This window comes from Acanthochromis polyacanthus, chromosome 8 (assembly GCF_021347895.1).
Source record: "Acanthochromis polyacanthus isolate Apoly-LR-REF ecotype Palm Island chromosome 8, KAUST_Apoly_ChrSc, whole genome shotgun sequence".
Lineage (NCBI taxonomy): Eukaryota > Metazoa > Chordata > Actinopteri > Pomacentridae > Acanthochromis > Acanthochromis polyacanthus.
In genome coordinates this window covers 9,791,001-9,813,551 of record NC_067120.1, presented here as the reverse complement: position 1 = coordinate 9,813,551, position 22,551 = coordinate 9,791,001, and the positions used below count along the sequence as shown (strand labels likewise).

The 22,551-nt window shown below is 40.0% G+C and overlaps 1 protein-coding gene across 9 annotated transcripts in view; it reads right to left on the bottom strand.

The window, feature by feature from the left end:
• mef2aa (myocyte enhancer factor 2aa) overlaps positions 1 to 22,551 on the bottom strand; it is a 57,070-nt gene that overhangs the window by 8,346 nt on the left and 26,173 nt on the right. For 3 of the 9 annotated variants that reach the window (XM_051952214.1, XM_051952212.1, XM_022210030.2), the window contains 3 exons: positions 8,766 to 8,900; positions 6,710 to 6,932; positions 5,374 to 5,433 (listed from right to left, as the gene is read on the bottom strand). In XM_051952214.1, the coding sequence (XP_051808174.1) occupies positions 5,374 to 5,433; positions 6,710 to 6,932; positions 8,766 to 8,900 (418 nt within the window). Of the gene's footprint in view, positions 1 to 5,373; positions 5,434 to 6,709; positions 6,933 to 8,765; positions 8,901 to 8,967; positions 9,100 to 22,551 lie in introns of all 9 variants that reach the window. The other 6 variants (XM_051952215.1, XM_022210032.2, XM_051952218.1 and 3 more) reach the window with 3 other exon arrangements.

Genomic DNA, 22,551 nt, shown 5'->3' with positions numbered 1-22,551 from the left:
TAATCCAGTATTTAGATATTGTATCACGTATTTTGTGACCTTGATTTTTTGCCAGATAGAAATGAATGATTCCAAAACAAAACCAGTGTCAAAAGTCAACCGCCACAGTTTGTTACAGCCCTGGAAAATGTCTGAATCTGGTATTTTGACAGGTGTTGTGTTGTTTCTAAATACACTTTTCATAAAGAGATTTATTCTTCCTGTTTTTGTCATCCTACAGTACCTTATTTTCAACTGCAAGATACTGTATGACTCATCTGCACAAGGTCTGCAGTGGGATTCTGCAGATTCCACACAAATGCACTCTAATAAAAATGGAGCATCCAATTGTTATGAAAACAAAAACCAAACAAAAGTAATATTTCAAGTGGACATGATTTTAAAGTAGACTTACTTCATGTAAGTCTGAGTAAGATCCGTACTTTGATGCCAAACTATGCAGAAGTCTTGAAAACAAGGGGAAGAAAGAATTATTGCTATCTAGAACTGCATCGGCTGATCAGTAACACTTCAACAAGTTGCTGACTTCTTCATTGTGTTCAGTGAACCCCAGTGAAACACAAAGTGTGCACAACCAGTATGCTCCTGCGTAGGAACATAATGGAACAATAGCCCCTCTGACTGCAGATAAGGGGAGCAACAATTCATGGTCAAATAAACAGTTATGAAGTCTACAATAGTATCTCACAGCTGAATCAACAGCATATACAAGCAGCTATCGCCATCAGCTCTGGCTTTGATCATACAAGACTTGGCTTCTGCAGGAAAACAATGTTTACGGAATTAGCAGAGTAAATGTCCAAGGCCCTAAAAATAGCAGGCCTGATTAAAAGCAGCAAAGATGTCATTCGGCGGGAATGAAGTTAGTGCAAGGAGAATTTCATGCAAAGGAATGGGCTGTAATGTGACAACTTGGCATCATTTTTGTTAACAGAGGTCTGTCCAAAACGTAAAGCTGCTGTTGAGAAAAACAAGACAAAGGAGATGACAAATAGGTCTTTTCACAACAGACACTTTCACTTCTAGCTGGGAACCGCCTTCCCTGTCATTAGTGGGTGACCTGTTCTGCCTCCTGAGCCACAGCCGCCCCACGTTGTTACTGTCATTAATAATGTTTTCCTAATGTTAGAAATGAGATGCACTTTTTCAGTAATAACAGATTTAAATGTTAAGTTAGGTATTTTGTTAGTTGTTTTTATTCCTGTGTTATTCCAAACATTTGACACATAAAATATAAAATAATATAACAAGGCATTTTCTTGTAGCACACATACACAACCAAAAGAAAAACATTCATTATGTGCCTCTGTAATGACATATTTTAACACAAAATGCAATAAAATGTGTGCAAAGAACAAATAAATAGGCCTCCTACAAGCCTGAGGTAAAACCTTAAAGGTGGAGTAAGCGAATCTTATCCAGTAAGATTTAAATAGAGATCTGCTAGCTGTTCACTCTTTCTGCACAAGAGAAAAAAATCTAGTGTCTGTTCACAATAAATGGGAAACCAACAACTCAAAGAAGAGATCCACAATTCCACCAATGGGGAAAATGGATACAGTGGCCAATGCACTGGTTGTAATTGGCTTGCTTAGCTAAAAATGAGCTGTCCTGAACTTTACAGTGCTGTGAGAGAATATGCCAAAGACAGGAAAGTGAGCTCTGACTGAAGGTTGACATACACTTGTACTGGTAAGCAAAACTGTACTAAGAGTCATTCAAAGGCTTTAACTGTTGATTTTTAACTTGCATGTTGTACAATATACACCGTCTGTATTAACATATATTAGTCCCGTGGCTCTACAGATGGCATATTGGTTTTTCAGTCCACCACTTTGGTCCAGACTTAAGGATCTCTATAACTATTGGACAAATTAAATCTGGGCCATTCATGGTAGCGAAAGAATGAATCCTACAAACTTTGGTGATCCTCTGACTTTTGCTGTAGTGCCGTCGTGAGGACAATAAATGTCTTGATAACTATTGGCTTATTAAATCCTAATGACTTTGTTGATCTCCTGTTAATGTCTGCCATTACGGGCAGGTTAAAACTTTCACTTACAATGAAATATTTTAACATCAACCTGATGGACTGACAAAGACATTTGTATTGGTATAGACACTATACAGTTCACATTTGGTGGCTTTGTGCAACATATTTCTGCACCACTGGAAGTATTGCCAAGACATGGGGTTCAAGCACACATCTTTCTCTCCAATGGAAAAAAAATCCAGTGACTTTTGATCTAGCACCATCATCAGGCTTTGATTTATGACCAAATAAATGTAATACTTAGTATTTCTTTCTGAAATAACTGTCAGCCATAGTAAAAACAATGATGCATACTTATTATTTGTATGTTTGTTAGTACAGGTCCATTTGATCTATAGCACATGGTATTTTTTTCCATCAAAACAAGGGGTAATATTATTCATTCAGTCAAATACACCCCTACTTTATCCACAATACTTTACTGAATTTTTTGTGACATTTTACAATAAAGCAGCCAGAAATAAAGAATGTCTTTTAAAAATAATCTCTACATGAAAATATTCCTGAACATAAAGCTTAGAGAGAATTGTTCCACCAAATCAGTGTGCATACAGCTATTTCTTTGAAATCTTAATTACAGAAATTGAATATAATCACACTGTATATATTAACATTTTAGTCATTTTCTTTTATCCCCTAATTTGTAACAAACTTAAGTCTACAACAACATGATGGGCTGAACTGTGTCACACTGTCATCTGCCATTTCATAACAGGGCAAAGACAGACGCACTGGCTAATTTAGACTTGGATTAACCCACCTGACTTGTTTATTTGCGGAACGAGTTTCTGATATAACTTCAGATGTCTGATGATGAGTAAAACAAATAGCTCTTTCAAATAAATAGCAAGAAGGGAACACATGTCTGAACAAATACCACAAAGTTAATTCTGAGCCAAGATAAAAGCCACAAGTTAAGGCCAAGCCTTCAGCAGGGACATTTTACTGGGCTTTTCTGATGTCTGCCCTCATTCTATATTCAAACTTCTCTAACAGATTGGTTGTGCCAGTAAATCCTCTCTGACTGAAGCTTGTGCACGTTGAAAGCTGTTTGGTTTTCTGCTCATTGTCCTGAATTATTAACATGGTCTGGGAAGGGACATTACATAAGGCCTTGTGTTCACAACAGAAACCTTCAGTTTTCATTTTAAGTTCGGGGAGAGACAACACAGTGACTTATTGTGCCCAGCATCCCACATGCCTCAGGTTCCAGCAAAAAGAGAAAATATTTTAATGAATGAGAAGAAATAGCTGCAGATCAAGGGCCTTATATTTCTATTTCTAATAATAGATGTCTCACACACAGCCCAATTGTTGTGTCTCAGAGAACTAATTCCAGACAGGATGTTCCAAAGGTGATTTATTAAGACTAAAAGGCAGATAGCAACCAGGTAAATAACTGATATTACCCAGCAACCATTTTACTAAAGACTGTTGAAAAATTGACACACGTATTGACTTTGTTTTATTTTTTTGTAGTACGGGAATGATCCCTAATTAACCCCCAACTTTCACACAACTTTTAATATTAAGCCAGCTTTAATAAATCAAAAACTACAACAAAAGAACATAATTTTGTGAAACTAAAACAGACCTGACGCAGCTCCAGCACCAGCTTTTTTATTACCTGATGTCTGCTAAACTTACACACAAGCCTGCTTTGTAAATGTGTTTCAAGAGCTTGTAATGCTCCAATATTAATGAAAGGATGTGTACGTCTTGCAGACACATTACATAACAGCGAGTTCTCTCTTAAATCCTCCCTTTTCACCACATCTTTCTCCACCACTCAAGGACTGGAGCTTGTAATTAGCTGTAATTGTAGTGAGTTGTTGAGAGAAAAGAGGTATTACACGCTGGAGCATACACCGTACACAGTAAAATGAGACTCTAAGAGAAGTTGTTTTTGAAGGTGTATTAGCTGTTGAGCTATTATCTGAACCAGAGACCAGACAAGAACAACAGATGGCTTATTTCAGAAAGAACAACTGTGATGTGTGTGCCAGAAAATGTTGCCAATAATGCTCACTGTGGTATTGTACATGCACGTACGTATGCTTGTAAGGCAGGAAATTTGCACAAACAGCTAATAAATAAACCAGATCCTACTACTAGAACAGCTGTCCATCACAGACCCTGCAGTTGAGTGCAAATTAAAGTTTCCTCTTGTACTTTTGCTCAACTCAAAAAAAGAAACATTCAGTATTTGACTGAACCTTGCTGTACATGCATGTCGTCTTCTCCCTGCGGTGACTCTGTCAAACAGGAGAGAAGATGTCACATGGCACATCTTCCATCTGGCCACTTTGAAAGGCTTCTGCTGTGGTCATAGCTGCTACTTGTGAAAAATCATAACTATGTCAGGAATGGTCATCTGACATCAGGGTTGGAGAGGTTAGTCGTCCCTGTAGTCTCTGCTCTTCTGCACACTTGGTACAAACAACAGCTGCAACATGCTCACACTGTGCCAAACGCTGACACCCCCTGGTAGACGCTCCTAACCCTACCCCAACTCACCACACCCAAACTTAAAAAAAAACTAACGCAGCACTCTCAATAAAATGCCACTGGAAACCAATCTGAGGTGGTCTGCACATTTAAGCCTTTATTCTTGCGAATCTTCAACTAGTTATTATCACTGAATGTTGAACAGCTTTGTAACGGCGTGCTGCATTTTACCAGAAACACTATATGGAGTGCAACAAGCTGAGTGACAAGGAAAGAGTTAAACTCCACCTGCCTCCATGTCTCACACAGCACATTTCAGCCATGACAGGCTGTCCGGTCATTGTGTACTGAGGACTTAGTGGGATGACATGGCCTGAATACCTACAGGGTTATGCTGGTCTAGGCATCTTGCAGACCCTCTCCAGCCTTATAAGGGCTGCCAGGGCAGTGGGGGGGAAAACAGATGCACCTGTCAATAGAGGGAAGGAAACGGGAGGAGGCAGAACTACATGGAGTTTAAAGGGAGCACTGCATTTATTTACCTGCTGAAGTCAGTTGGGCAGCTAATTGACATGCCTGGTTCGCCTTTTTCAAGTACAAACACCACACTGTGTGAGTACTGCCAAGCCATTTCCCATCTCTCAAACATGCATTTAACAAGCATATCATAAACTTCCTCTGCTGAGAGGACACCTGCACTCTCTTTGCATGCAAAGAAAATACAGTCAGGCCAATGTGCTATCAGCTAATGATGGCGACAACTGTCTTGAACCAATCACAAATGGAGACGCAACTATCCAGCTCGTGTGCTAAGCAGGAGGCCTATTGGGCAGAGCTACAGAGAGCTAATGAATCTCTCCGGGAGGACTTACCCGCTGGGCTGGAGCCCGCACCACTTGGCACTGAAAGGTCTGTAGTATCCAGCATGCCACCTAATGAGATGCACAGAGTGAGATGATTAACCATCTGCATCCTTCTGCAAGCTAGCGGAGCATGTGATGGAGATGGCAGACCAGACATGAAAATGTCATGAAGATCTATCTTCAAGGCGCACGAAAGGGTGGCTTGTGCTCCGCCACTGTCCTCATGGTGGGGAAATTTTCAATATATGATTAAAGAGAGCAACATCAAGCTGTGTTCAGCATGTTTCTAAAGCTGGAGATGGTGAATCCAGCATTCCACTGCGAGGATGCACAATCAACAAGGACAAGCCATTCTAATAGAAGTCAGGCATCTATTCGAGTCTCTCTGAACAGCTGACATTTTTAAGAGATACAAATAAATCTAAGAACACAACAACAGAATGCCACCTGAACCTCAACAGTTTTTAGCTCGTGAAATGCGCTGATCTAATATGAATCATAAAAAAGAAGAAAAACAATACAGACCTTGCAGTGAATAATCAAGAAAGAGGAGTTATTCTGAAGAACAACTATTTAGTAAACCCGTTGTGAATAGGTAGGTGTCAGCCAATTCTGATATGTGGTTAATTTTGAATGAGATATTTCACACCTTGCTGCATGTACTTCCATCATATGCGGTGTAGCTGCAATCTTGCAAAAGCCATCTGGACCGACTGAGTCAGACCAGTCATACAAGTACTAGCATCTGACATCATTTTTCCACAATGCTGATACAGTAAAAGGTGTGATGATGAGCATTTTAGAGGGTGTGAAAAAATATATCGCACAAACACCAATTAAAGGGTGTTAGTATGACATGACCTGACATTAGGTCCCCTGCATCTGACGCCATTTTGGACAAAAAGTGTAAATTCTTTTTGTGATAGAGCCAGCCAAAAAAGTTTCTTGCAGAGGGTTGGATGAGAAGATTCATGCCAAATCCAGGCATGGTATGAAGCTAGAGCAAAGAGGAGATTCGACTAAAAAGGAAGGAATGGGAAACAGCAAAGCCTGGCTGTGTACAAAGTTTATAAATCTGTCTATGACACAAAGTGATTTTTTCCCCTTTTTTTTTTTTTTTTGGAGCGACAACACTCATTGTTTCCCCCACCCCAGTGAGAGAGCAGCATTGATCTTCTTGACTAACTCTGGGCGAGACAGTCAATAACAGTAATTTCCCCAAATCTTGAACTGCTCCTTATAAGCAAAATTTCTGATATTGACACACAAAAAAAGACTTCCCCATGGCAAACAGTGTTAACCACCGTTATCAGTACATCCACTTTTGGGGTTGTTACCCACTAACCTGCACTGCCTGCACTGGTTGGCCTCTGGGAACCTCCGCTGGAACCAACATTCCTGTGCAGAGAGGCCTGTGGAGGGGACAGCATCCCGCTCTCGCTCAGAGAGGCCGTGGCTGCTGCCAGGGCCTGGCTGCCCAGAGTCCCTCCTGCCTGGTACATGGCATTAGGGTTGGATACAGGCACTGCCACATGCATGGAGAAGTTCTGCTGAGGCAATGCTGTGGGCTACAAGAGGGAGACAAACACACAAATATTTACACACAGCACATTGAAAACCCAAGGTCTGATGACTATGATGGATCAGTGGTTGTCATGGCATCATTAACAGAGAGCTCTCCTTGAGGGTTAGCTTCAATAGACTAACAGATTCACAAAACAGTGAGGGCAGAGCACATTAAACAACTGCAAAGGGATCTACTACATTATAAGCTTGACAGCTGTGTTTTACATATAACATAATTGACATAATGACATATATGTAAATATATACACTACTGTTTAAAAGCTTGGGGTCATCCAGACAATTTGACATTTTCCATGAAAACTCACAATTTCATTCATGTGCTAACATAACAATAATCATCACTTAGCCTTTCAACACCATTAGCTAACACAATGTAGCATTAGAACATAGGAGTGATGGGTGCTGGAAATGTTCCTCTGTACCCCTATGGAGATATTTCATTAAAGATCAGCCATTTCCAGATAGAATAGTCATTTGCCACATTAACAATGTATAGACTTTATTTTGGATTCATTTAATGTTGTCTTCATTGAATAATACTGCTTTTCTTTCAAAAATAAGGACATTTCTAAGTGACCCCAAACTTTTGAACGGTATTGTATATATATATGTGTATATATAGGAAACATTTCTGCCCAACATTTGAAGACTACCAATCATCAAAAAAGTTTATTCTCATTAACATCATACATACAGAAAGTACACAAATCTTCAGTAGTACTGCAGCATACACAAAACAAGGAAAACAAAAATCCAAATTCAAAAAACATGCATTCAGGTGATCACTTTGGCATTGCAGCAGTCAGCACCACAGATGTACTTTTGCCTTTTGAAACACCCATTGTGTAATGTGTTTCTCAGCACATGAAAAAGCAGCGATGGGGATTTACGGCTACAAGATTCACAAAGTCATTTGCATTTACCCACAAAGTGCTGACTGTGCAAAGCGCAAGTGAGAATGACAGGTGACAGTGAGAACGGTTCATCATAGCATTATCCAGTGAGCCAGTAGGGTGCTATCATTAGTTTGTTAATGGCAAATCGGTGCTCTTCATGTTAGGAACATAGAGAAAACAACTGCTTTGGTAAGCACTATGTTCTTGCACAATTTCAACATTGTCATGCATGATAAGATCACAATAGATATGTCATATTTTAGAAGGTTAGCCAGTGTGGAACCTGATGGGGATGATGAGGAGAAGGAAGACGCTAAATAATAGTTTAAGTTTAGTATGCTTGGGGGGCATGACAACTGGGAGAAATATTTTATGCTAGATGCACTGACAGGCGCAATATAAAGACTCTAAAGGAGAAATTTTAAGTACTATTTTATAAAGGACATGAAAATTCTATTTATTTGTTGTTTTTGAGCTATGAGTTGGACATATAATTTAAGCGGGTTTGAGTTTGTGAAAGAAGCTGCAGCTCTTGAGGATAAACACTCACAAGACTCCCAAAGTATTTACTGTAAGCTCCCGCTGTGTTTAAATAATGGCTGCTGCTTGATTTATGATAACATGACTGTGATACTCGGGTGTAATCTTTCTAGCAGAAGCATGCAACATTTCACCTGTTGATGAAATGTGATCTTATCAGGGTGTGCCAAAATATCAGCTGCAAAACAAATCAACATAAGAAAACAAATGCACACCCAGTAAAGGGGGGCATTGATCTTAAGCCAGGGTAGTTCTGAAAGAAGTTAAAAGAGGTTCTGGAGGGGTAACGAAAAGAGGAAAAAAGTTAAACGCAAAAAAGAGTCAAAATCCTTTTGTGCCACAAAGCCAAGCAAGAACATTTGCATTTACAGTACTTACGATTTTATGATTTCTCATCATATTATCAAACTCCTCATTAATTTTTTTATACTTTTCTTCTGTGTGAGGAGTGAGGACATATGAGGCATCGGGGTCCGGGCTATCACAACCTCTGTGTTCTTTCTTGTTTAGCGCCTGTAGTGAACATCAACATAAAGACAGGAATCAACACAAAATAGCAGGGGACAAAGGAAGTACTTACACCACAGCGCTTGTACATTAAATCACTGTCTTCGCTTAGTTTGCCGAAATGGTCGTCCATGAGGGGGCTGTGCCCAAAACAGTCATCGGGATCAGGACTAGCACAGTCATTATGGCCTTTGTTTCTCAATTTCTGAAATGAAATTGCACAGTTGAAAAGAAACAGTATACAAGTTGTGGCTCTGTGTTTTTGCTGCTTGTTCTCTAATATCTATGGAGTACAATGCAAAAGTTTTAGGCACTTCAAGCCTTTTGATTCTCATGTACTGAACAGTATCAAGAAGTATCATTTGTCCCAAATTCATTCTAGAGCATTATAAACACATAGTCTTCAATGACAAGAACAACAACAGTCTTGCAACAGATGGCATGGTCCCTATAGAGGCCTGATCAGTGAGTCAGAGTGAGATCATATGAAGACACAAAAGACAGTCAGCCTGTATCCACAGAGGACCTGTGGCAAGTTCTCCAAGAAGCTTGGAACAACCTGCCTGAAATCATAAACTGATGTTTTATGCACTATGGATGAAGTAATCATCCTAATTTGTGAAAATATACCTACAACTTTTACACAGTACCAAACTTTAAATTGAACTTCACATAAAAATATCACCATCTGCTGAATGTTTATCCTTCTTTTTTTTTCCTTTGTTGCAACTGCCTAAACAATTCTGGAATAAACTGTAGTTCAACACAAGAAAAGACTGAAAAGTCACACCATATCCTCTCCCTCTTCAGAACTGTTGTAAAACTAAATATTGTTCCCTTTCCCTTTCGTCCTTGCTTCTCCTTTTTTGACCACCCATTTGCTTCCATCCCTGTCTGTTCTTCCCTCACTTTGTGTGTTTGTATTTTTTATAATATTTCAGTTGTCATAAGCCACCATTTGGAAGAAAACCCTACATAAGACAATCCAACACAAAGCACATCCGGTCTGCAATTCAGTATGGTTGTCACTTTGGGGATCTTATCAAAGTTAATGCATGTGGGGAATAAAATGGATTATCAAATGTGGTTGAATATGTTTATTTGAGCATGAAATTGAGCAATTATTATAAAAGCAAAGAGCTCATAAGTACATTGGGTGGTGTATTGTGCGGTTATAAAAGGCCTATTTTAACTTTAGGGGGAAAAAAAGTGTCATATAGCTAAACAAATACATTCAACACTGTGCTCTTTTGCTCACTTTCATACAGGCTGTTCTCTGCTCCTCATTACAGCTCTGAATCGCGGTGTTAACAAGTCCTGCTGACAGCATGTGACAGCTTGTGATATCGAGGCAGTGTACATCAAAATATGATTTATGTGTGGCTCTCAAGACTCCTCTATCGGGCTGCTGCAGGTCCACAGCAGCACCCTGCCCTGTCTGTGGGCTGCCTCGGAGGACTCATGTCTACAGGAAGGTCACTGACTCCTGTGGATGAAGGGGTCAAAGTGTGAGCCAGAGGAGAGGAACCTACACACACTAATGAGACCTTGCTCTCTGTTTCTAGTCTTCATCACTCGGCAAAGTGGAAAATGAGTGTGTCTGTGTATGTGTGTTTGTGAGTGAAAGAGAGAAAAAAAGAGAGAAACAGAAACTATACGAGTAGGAGTCTGTGGTGCATATGTGCAATGTCTGTAAGTCGTGTGTGTGTGTGGCGGGGGAGCAGGGGTATTTCTACAGCTGCTACATCCTCTGACAGCGACGTGACAGTACGTTTAGGTCTGTGCAGACAATGTGGCTAACCCTGCGCTGCTCACCACAACCTCAGTGTAAGTCACATTTCCTAAAACCATGGCTGTACCATGGTTTTATGAAACTCCCTGCATATTGCCATTGCTCATTAAAACCAGATGACGCTAAAGTCCTAACTGCTCATTCCATCCATATGTATTCACAAGGACACGTTTTTTTGAGGCATGTACATCTTGAGCCGCAGAAACAATGGTAATCTGCAATGTACAGGCAGAACTGTGACTGTGAGCACAGCTGAGATAGAAATAAGGAAGTACAGAAAAGAACACACATCTCTTCAAACGTAAGTGTCTACAATGCCCAGAGGAAAGCAAGAGAGAAAAGTCGTCTGGATAATGAATGACCAGCACTGTACCACAGATGCATTACTGTTTGGTGTGGTACAGAGCGGAGGCATTCTTCTCATTCTAAGAAAACGCCTTGCTGGTTCATTTCCTGTTTACTGAACGAACCCTCTTTAGTTAGGGTCCTGAAAGGCCTGTGTTTACTGGGGTTAAACTATGCACTTTCTCCACCAGTGAGCCAAAGATCTGATCTCAACCTGCAAATTTAAATCCCAACCTGCTCATTACGGGAATATCTTGGTTGGACTGGTCGGGCACGGCTGTGCAAGATGGGCAGGGCGGCTTTACTTTCACAACAAGCTTGGCCAGCCTTCAGGACACCACACCCACTGGCCTGAGCCATTTAGGGAGGGGTTGCAGCAGCACAGTGGGTGAGCAGGAACCAGATAGCAGCAGTCAAGGGCAGACACGCTCTGTGATACACGACTTTAGTCATTCCAATGCATATCATCTTCAAAAAATATGCAATGAGTGTGCTGTGCACGCACAACATGTGGTGTGCAAGAGTTAATCATCTCTGTAGTGTTCTAATGAATATACTACTAAAGAAAGGGAAAGCATGACTGTAATTCTTTTTTGAAAATGACTTGGCATGTTTTGGGTGCCCTACAGACGCTGCCCACAGCTCTCAGTAAATGGATCACTAAATCAGCACATGGCCAAACAGGTGCCCCTCTTTCAAACACCTGTCAAGACCCGGCTCCCCATGCTGGCCAATCAGAGGCAGCCCCACAGAGACATGGCCATTGCAGGGACCGCATGTAGCCCTGAAGGCCACCCAGCCCCAGATCAGCTTTGTTCCTACATGTCACTGCTCCACACTGTTCCAGACGCTACAGTGTTCTGAACTGGAACAAGGAAAATTAACTGCACAATCAGGAAAAAGGCAGTTTGCGTTTTTCCCCATTGCAAATACTTTGATAAAAGCAGCTTTAAAATGCCTCTCAAATGTCGAATCAAACTGTGGGTTTTGTACTTAGGCAAGTATAGTTGGCTGGGAGTGAATACAGCAAAGGCTGGGATTTTCACTAGCATGTCTCATGAAAGACATGGGTTGTTTGTTGCGGGAGAGAGTCACAAAGAGTATAGACAAGGGAACTTGTGTAATCTATTCACAGGGCCCTCAGAGGCTCACAAAGATGAGTGGGACCAAGGCCAGCTGCTATTTTCTCACAGCAGTCCAAACCTGTATTGATAGAAATTTGGCTCTTCAAATCAAAAAAGAGACTCTGAGTGGCTGACGACAACCCCACTGCGCACTATTGTTTGTGTGTTCATCTGTGTGTGTCCGTCATCTTGCTTATGTGATACCTGAACTTCTCTTCAAAAAGTATTTTCCATTGCAGGAGGCCTTGAAGCTTCCTTGAACCGAAGAATACATCTATCTGCCATCTCCATCTGAGCCCTGACTATTAACCTAGTTGTTACCATGGGAAACATTCAGCACAATAATTGCCTCTTCAGGTTTGCAGTATGCGTTCAGTACAGGAGGCTATAGAGCACTGGAAGGTAATCTTGCATTCTACTAAAATTTCATGAGATATATTCTTTTTTGTAATTCTGCACAGTGAGATGCCCTCGTAGTTAAGCACTTAAATAAATACTGAAACGTTTTTGTGCGTCATCAGATGTTGTCATTTTACATCATTGTGCTCAATTTGGACCTTTGCTTTACTTTTAAGCACTATATTCACAATCCACGGGTTAAAAATAAAACTGCAACCATTGCATAAGCCACCTACATCACCTGTTTCTTGAGAAGTACTTTCAGTGAAATGGGCACACGCAATTTACTCCGCTGCTGTGAGTCTTGGAAAACCATTTCATTCTGATGTTCTCCCTCTCCTGTGTCAATAGAGTTTTCTCCTGCATTTAACTTATTCATGTACTGTACGCTACTGTACATGAATAAAAGGCAGGGTGAAAGGAGGAAGATAGTGCTTAGGTATAAAAGCTGAACTTCAAAATTGTGAGGCAGGGGGAGAGGGACGGCTGAAAGGAGGGCATGAAGAGGCTGCTTCTGTATTCTTTTCCTTTGTGCCTGAATCATAGCAAAAGCTATACTTAAAGTAGCTTCCACTACGAGCAGAGCACCATCAAACCTGTGACTGGTGCACCACAGCGCTGATACAGGCCCCTCCATGGCAAAGACAGCTTGTAGTGTAATAAACTGGAGCACGTCATGAATGTTTAATCCACGTAGCGCCTGTTCCAGCCTCCCTTAAAGTACACACTGGCTATATTTTAACTGGTTTGTTGTGCAGCGGCCTTCCCTCACCTCATTTCAGCCAGGTTCCCTGCCCCTCTCGCCCTGCAGTGCTGTGAATTAGCCCTTGTGCCCGCCGCTGCACTAAGCAAGGTACCGTGCTAATCCTCATGACATCACCATTGTGTCCGGGCCGTTCCATCTAATGTGCTTATCAAAGGGATTCTTTGAGTGTGAACGCACAAGGAAATCAGCATGGGGAGGTGGCTGATAGGAAGGCTTTTATCTGCTGAGGAATATTTCTGCTCTTATATAACACCTTAAGAGACTTTCACTACCATCATGTTCCCTTTCCCCTGTGGTGCTGTAGTCCTCACTTCAGGGGAATAAAAGCCTCTTTAGGTTTGGTCTTTAGGAACTGTATGCCACTGTCCAGCACTACGTTACTGTATTGTGGGAGTCTTTCTTTTTGTTTTCCACCACATACTGTGAGTTGGGAGTGTGGGGGCTGTTAGATGAGGACACCTCTGTAATTCCCAGACATATCTTGTTTAATCTCATGACCATTACACATTACAGAGTGGACTGATATCAGGATATGAGGCTGGATTCATGTCCTTCCTTCAGCACACTCCATTGTCTAGTTACTCAGTGGGCAGGAAGCTGGAGCAGCAGGAGGGGGGTGGGCGAGCTCTCGACTTAACTGTCTGCGTTACATTTTGATATTGTTCTCCTGCAGCTGTTGGTAAAACAATATACATGATGAGATTCAATCCCACCTGACACTACAGTGACAATGAAAGACCCCAATGAATAGGACCTAAAGTCAGTGGGCCATGAATCCAAAGTGGCAGTGACAGATGTGTATCAGAAACTCGTCATATTTTAAAATGTATACTGCAAATGATTACCTGCATTAGGATGACTAGATTCTCAATTTAATATAGCCCATTGATTTTACTGAATAAGGAGTAATTGCTGTGCAGTGAGCGGTCCCTTCAGAGCTTTCTGCTCTGAGACTGGTGAATGACTGATATGACAAAGCTATTAGCTGCCACAGTCAGACAGAACAGTCTCAATCAGAGGACTGCTTATTTTCAGTACAGACAAGAGGGAATTAAACTACAAATTGAGGATAAAGGCAAACCAATGTCATCATTATCTACAGATTAAAAAGAATGGGGACACACACTCTGTTCCCACTTCACGTAAAGAAAAGGTGGCACCCATTAAAAACTGATAAAGCATTAACATACAGATTATTGGAAATCCTTCTAACCATTTCGCTCTCTGTCTTTCCGTCTTCCTTTCTCTCTGGTCATTGAGTGGATCATTAGCTGTCGGGGCCATTGAAACCATACCCCCTACCCTGAACTCCCATTCCTGCTCGCCTCTAAAATATTCATAAGGACAATTAGGAGTTCCGATAAGGCGAATACGGAGGGCTGGGGGGCGTGCGGCAGATAGGGCAGGATGTGCCAGCAGGACGTCTGTTCTGCAACATTCTATACCCAGACCACAGACCTGTCCTCATCAATCTGAGACACAGCAGCCTCCCTCTTTGCCCCCAGTCAGGCCAGGCAGCCGGGGGAAGGTGGCACGGTGCCAGCTAACCCCTAACCGCTCTCCCCCACCACCACCACCGCCACACATCCCAGCAGGCTTTGCTCTGTCCTCGCCCCTGGGCAGGAGGGGTTGGCCGCACAGCGAGCACAGTGGGAGGAGGGGGGCACAAGGGCAAGCTGATTGTTGCACGATCTAACTCACAGAAGCCGTTGTGCACGAACTGGAGCCTCATTTCGGCCGTGCAGCAAGGTCACTGACAAACATGGAGGGTGGACTCATGGCTTGTGGTTCTAATAATTTTTTAGCATAACTAGTACTACTGGTACTATGCAACTAGATCAAACCAAATTAGGCCAGTGTGATGTATGACCTATTTCATGTACCGGTTAATGGCAGGTATGTGGTTGGAGCCCAGTTTGAGACCCATCCTGCATGTTTACATGGCAAGCAACATGTTGGTTCTGCACAGTCAAATCCTGTTGGCACTAGTTTTACAAGAGCAATTAGTCAACAAGATAATGCAAAAAAAGAGAAAAAAAAAAACTTTTTCTTGAAATGACTGAATAGTCTGCATGTACACAACATATATCTGGTGACACACAAATCAAAAGTGATTTCATGAGTTTAAAGTTTGCCTGACTGACGAACTGCAGTCATTTTAAAAGAAACAAGCATATTTACAGAAAGGTTAAGCAATGGTAACTTGCTTTAATGTTTGATAGAGAGTAAAAACTGTCTGTACAAATCAGTTCAAACGTTATATTCTTTACTTTGTTTCTTAGTAGTTTTTCTAACATACTACTGTTGAAGTACACTCCTGAAGTTTGATATCTCACAAACATTTCTCAAAAAAAGGTTTTGAAGAGGAATATAAAACAGAAACAGTCTTCATGTAACAGCACAATTAGGTATTCAGCCTAAAACACAACTAAAACATCCATTATTAGTTTATATATCTCCATGATGAATAAACTGAAGTGCTCTTAGTTCCCGATTTTGAGACTGAGCTCATCTAATTTTAAACCAGTGGGTATTAGCTCATTAGTGTCACTGAAAACTAGTGATAGGAGGAAGGTATCATGGTCTGTGGTCTTTGTTGTCGTGTCTTTTTCATTATAGGCTCTCTAAGAGACCCTCAGTTTGAAATGAGACATATGCAACGTAGTTGAGAGGGTGGAAAAAAGCTCTGACGTCAATGAAGCACGACATGTGCCAAAAGCAAAAATCTCTTAGCAGTAACCTGGTAACAAGCTTCACACACACACACACACACACACTTAGCAGAGACATAATAAAACAATGAGATGTGCTACATGATGGGTTTGAAACACACAGAAAACCAGAAGTTGATAATGGAGTTAAGCCATTCAGTAATTCAAAAGAAACTCCTTATGTAACCCTCGAGGACTAAATCCCACATTAAGAGCTTGGATACTAGTTATGGCCAGTTTAATCCAATAATCAAACTACATTTTCACACTTTATTAATTAAAAGCTATTATTTTGCCATCAGGTAACTATTACTGAGTTCAGAATCCGTTCCATGGCAAAGGAAATTATTCTATCGCAATACAATCATGTGAACATTACCACAACTCTTTCATTACACTCAGAAAACTACAAAAGAAGACTGGTGACCTTTTTTCACTAAAAACCCAGAGGAAAAGGAGTCCTTGTCCTATAAAAAAGGGCACTTTGAAACCCAGCATGTTGCTCGCAACAGAACCATTAATACTGTTCGCTGTGGCAAGAGAAGAATTTGCAGAAAACTTCATGAGATATCAATGCGAAGATGTGAGGCCATATGCCCAGCTGAGTGAATGACGAATTAAATAAAGGAGCATTTATACAACCCTGTATCACATTTAGTATTTCTGTACTGTACACGTAAGACTGACGGAGGCTATACAAACTACACCATGTAACATACCCAGAGGTATTCCAGTGGTCAAAGATAACTCTTCTCTCTGGTTTTACTCTAACGTTTGTGAGTTCTTATTTATTTTTATCTTGTCCTACTGCACTAGTCTGAAAATAGATGCCGGTGGTGTATGAACAGTCAGTGTGTGTGTTTATTTTGACAAGCGGCGCAAGTTAACAGTAGAGCTGACCCGGCCTGAAACACTGACCCAAAGGTTAAGTCGCCGCTCTCAGGTACACAAAACATTGCGCTCTTTGCTCACAGGAAAAAGGAAGGACCTCCTGTTCACAACATGTTGTGTTTACACGTGCGTCAAATGAAGAGGCAGTCACACGATTTCAAAAACACCAATTAATGGCTGTCTATGCTGCTACATTATCATCCTCTCTAGAGACAACAGATTGACTGACAGGTTTCAGATGTATGTAGCAACATACAAATAACACTGAAACGACACAGGAACACTGAATTCTTACTGTGAATATCCATTAATTAAAAACAAAAGGTCCACAACATATAAATATCTTATTTAGGGTAATCTCGGGTACTGTATGTGACCCACAGTTATTAAAAGTATAAAAAAATAATTTTAATATCCCTCCAATAAATCATAGGAGCCCAAAAGTGCACATATTTTTCTGTAATAATAAAAATGGGCTGGCTGAAAATTTCACATATATTGAAAAGCCCTGGAAAATCAACATCAACCCAATAAATCTATGTCAACAGCAATGGCATTTGATTTAGCTTAAAAGGGATATCTCATCATTGCTGCTGCGAGCTCCGTGGCGACACTCCAAAAAGGATGACGATGGCGCAGTCGGCGAGAAAGACTGAGGTAGAAAGATACTGATGGGGAGCTGGAGGTGGATATGAAGCTTTACAGAGACCTGACAATCAAATAATTTAACCGTTCTATTCAAAAAGCTCATTTCAATACCATCCACAATGGAGAATGCACAAGCCTTTGCTTGTTTTGCCTCTTTTCAGTCAAAACAAAAATTCCACATAAATCAAAGCTTTTCACTTTGACGTCATATAAATAATAAATGGAATCTGCAAATTGTTTTGTTGAATTTAGCCCCTTTGTACTGCTGTTCTGGGATACTGTAAACACACCAGAAAATGACAGACAATGAAATAATACACATATCATCCAGACACACATCACGAAAGCATGCTGTAATCTATGCTAATATACTTGCTATTTTAAATTTTTAAAAATGGCAACTTCCTTGTTTTTGAGGAAAAAGAAGAAATATAACAGTGATCAACACCAGCAGAATCTCTGAAGACACAAACCACCAACAGAAACTAATAAAAATCGAGTTGGCTGGATAACTTGATCAAAAAATTTGAAGAAAAAGATAAGATGTGCTGAATAATGTGTCAATGTAATCACCTTATTTGGCATTTTGTGAAACAGATAAAAATTTTATATTTTATTAATACTTACGGATTCGAGCATTTGCTGTTTGTTCTTCTATGTTCACTGATTATTGAAGATAATACAAAGAGCCGGGGACACAGTGGAGACCTGAGCAGAGCAGTTGATTTACAACTACAGGTCAAAAGTCAAAGAAAGAAGGAAGAGAAAACCTAAACTCAGATGAACTTTTTAAAGTTCACAAGCATACTTTTATGGTAATTCACTTAACATAATGACAAACAGATTTGTTTAATTTTGCCCATTGACATAAACAGTCAAATGCTCCTTCAATTGATCACGTAGTGAGTTTGGTCTTTCCAGAGAAAAATACGCATTTGGACAGGAAGTAATGTTGCTTCTGGCAACAACGTCAGTTTCTTCAGAACAAACACACAAATATAGAAAATTAGATTAGAAGGGCATGAAAGCAGCAGAGATAAAAAACAAAAAAGATTAGTGTCTGCAGACATGAAACGTGCAAAAAATTTTTTAGAAATGTCTGAAACTTCATTATGATTTCTCTAATGGGACTAACTACATAGTAGTCTCTATAATGGTAACTAATGAATTCTTGTATTTGTCCAACAAATATTAAGTCACTAAACACCAAGAGGGTTTGAAAGGCATATTGTCTTAAAAAGACAACCTCGGAAATACATAATCATAGAAATTCAATTTTTTTTTATGATCTATGGCATTATAATTTTGTTATACGGTTTGGAAAAAAAAGTCATTTGAATTTCCTCTTATTCTAGCCATGGCTGTGCTGTTTCTGCAGAGATTGCACAAAAAATGACCTCCCAGTGAACAAAAATGTGCCAGAAGCAAATAAACAAACAAAAAACCCAGATACTACTTAGGGTTCAGAGGGTTAATGTATGGACATGTACTCACTTCAAGCCACACAACAGTTAATAACAGTTAGCGCAAACACTACCTTTTAGGGGGAAAAAAACATCAATTTTATTTTAAACTAATGCTACATTTTGGATGCAAAACTCTATGTATTTGAATTAGAAGCCTGCAAAAGACTGCATACCAACAAATCACAGAACTAAGATTTAGCAATAATTTGTCCAAGTAGCTAAGTATCTAAAGTAATGACTACTCTTTAAGTGTAATACATTACACAGTTCAATTACTGTAACTTTTCTGAAACTAGTTTATCTGTTTTCCTAACTAGGCAGCCATTCACAACTCCTACATTATGGAAGTAAAAGGACCTAAAACAGGGCTGAAATTGAATTTGTTTGTATAACTTTAAGATATTTAAGACTACAAATATATGATTAAATTGTATTTGCATAAAAATAGCATTTAAATAAAAGCTAATCTTTACTTACAGTCTCACTGGTGTGTTCAAATTTTAATGTCTGAATTAACTCTGCTTTTGACATATTTCTGGAGTGCATTATATATCATGCATTACTTTAAGCCATTTTCCAAAGCATAATGAAGTTTTTAAATTGCATTTATTTTATTAATGTACACAGCAATACAAAAACGTTTGAAAGATAATTTGTAAAGAATATGACATCACGGTATCTATTGAATTACTAAAGAACATCATGTGACATTACATGCATTCTCAGCAGTAACGTACATGTATTATAATTGGCAAGCTAACCTGTAAACTGTCTGAAACTAATAGTAATGTATGGTACAATTATAAACACACACTGAGGATAATCTGCCTCTGGTACTTGGAGTGGTTTAACCAGCGTGCTTTGATATTCAAGGATTTGTGCATACTGTTAAAACCAACACAAATAAGCTGCACACCACAATATCCTAGACAGACTTCAGAGTTGACTGAGTACTGATCTATTAAATATTTGCCAGGCTAAAGCACTTTTCTCTCACAAATAAAACAAATTTGATCAGATATTCTTCTGATGAAGGGTGAGAAAAAAAATTTAAATGCAAACTACGTTTTCGTTCACGTAAAGATGACAGGAATGCCAATACACAAGACAAATAAAGTAAGCCGGAGCCACAGCCTGTCGGAAATATTAACCACTGACTTTTGTTTAAGTAACATCAAAAACTTTTCACTTGTAATCTGAGCAACGGATGCGATCTCTCTGATCAGCTCTTTCAGGTGCCAAACTGGAAATGCTTATTTTTGTCAGAAAAGTAAAAAGTTGTTCAATAGTCATATTTGTGCTTTTTGGATTATACTTATCACTGTCATTTCTTAAGAAATGTGTGCCGTCTTTGAGTAAAATGAAATCCTACCATTCTTCTGGTCTTATGAAATAATAGTAAAAAAAGCAATCTGACTCATTGAGCACAGGTTTTGGACAGTTTTCTGCTTATTTTTTCCTTTCATCTCTCTTCCTAACCACCCCCCCGGCCCATTCCCCAGCCTCCATTTCCAATGAGCCACCAGCAGGAGGATAATTGATCAATCATGCTAATTGAAGAGTCTGGACAGCTAGACCACCATAGCAGATGTGCCAATTTGCATTCATTAAGATAGAAATGAGCCTTAATCACTGCTCAGCCTTTGATTGACGAACATAAATATCCCCTGTCTGAAACTCCTGGTGCCCATTCAGTCCAAAGCTTTCCCAAGGATTCATACCATAACTGGTGATAACATTTATTTTTCGTTGAGCTATGAGTCAGTTGACATACACTTCTGAGGCACAGCGTTTCATTTAATGCACTGATTGTCGCCATCATTTAACGAAATAAGAAGCAGATTGTGGGGACAAATTGAACCTTTAGTTGTGATGATTGTGTACATCGCTTTTGTCACTGTAATCTCTACAAATGGCAGGAAAAAAAAAGGCTTGATTCAGGTGAAAACACTGAGCCTGACATTCAGTAATGGTCAACCTTTACATATCTCATTAATACAGTTGATAGTGATCATGAAATAAAGCCTAATAGAAATGACCTGATAATGTGATGCACATTTCCTCTCACTGTGGTGGTCTTGTGAGACGGGGACTGCTCCTTCATAAACCAGCCAGGGAATCGTCTGTTTTTTCCCCGAGTCACTATAACAATGGCCACCCCTCTTTATTCTGAGTAAAGATAAGCAGAATTTCCCTATGAATGATCTCTGGGCGTTTACTCGCACAAATCATCAGGGTGAAAGACACAAAAAGGAAAAGTCTTTTTTTGCATATACAGTAGCACAGTTCAGTTACTTACATTGATATTTGACTAGGGTTGCATTCCTAAATTGGTTTAAAGCTCATTCACAACCTTGATTTTATAAGATTATGGTGAAGTGTTGTCTTAATGCTGGTTCCGTGGGTCTGCAAATCAGATTAATACTAATCTATACTATATACCGTACCTTACTTGTATTGAATTGCTCAAGGAGGGGACAGATAGATGCCAAATGATGCCTGTGAAGTTAGTATCTGATTTCAAGGTTTCTAGTTGAGAAACAGGGATCTTTCTGTGTGCAGGGGAACAGTGTGAGGTTATAGCGGAGCACGAGCAAAATCTCATTAGCTCCACAGGCGGACAGGGAAGTAAGACTAAATATTATTAGATTAATCTAATGACAAACAGCAGCATTTTCATTTGTGGTATAAACAGAATTCAATAAGAAATACAACAGGAACAGCACCATAGAACCTTCAGTCATGAATGGTCTGCTCAGTTCACAACTATATTAAATAGCACATTTATTTCCAAAGAGAAATGACTGTATGTCGATGACAATGTGGAAAAAGCTCACACACAGTGGAAGATATGAGCCGAGATGTTCTGACGTCTTACAAAAAAAAATACAGAAACATGCAAATGTGGGTCTAAAAAGAATCTTTTTTCATTAAGAAGAAACATTTGTTGGACATGCACAGGTGAATAGATAAACCTGAGCTTTTGTACAAGAGCTCACCTGTCACCTGGTGTGTTGGTAAGGTTAACACATGCAGACATGCACAAACTCATCCACACACACACACACAAACTCATACACACACACACACAAACTCATACACACACACACACACACACACACACACACACACACACACACACACACACACACACACACACACACACACACACACACACACACACACACACACACACACACACACACACACACACACACACACACACACACACACACACACACACACACACACAGGCCTACTGCTCTGCTTTGGACTGCGAGCCAAGTTTGAGACAAAGTCCATAGCCCTCCACTGGGTTATCAAACTGTGGCCAAGGCATGCATCCATCTGTGGAAAACATGGAGACTGTTCTCCCACACTGCACAGCTCAGCCTTTATCTACAGATGGTACTACTGAGCAGGAATGTGACCTTTGATTTAGTTTCTCACACGAAAAAGGGCTTACCAATGAAAAGTGGGAGAGGATTTTTATTGCCTTCCAAACTGGACAAATG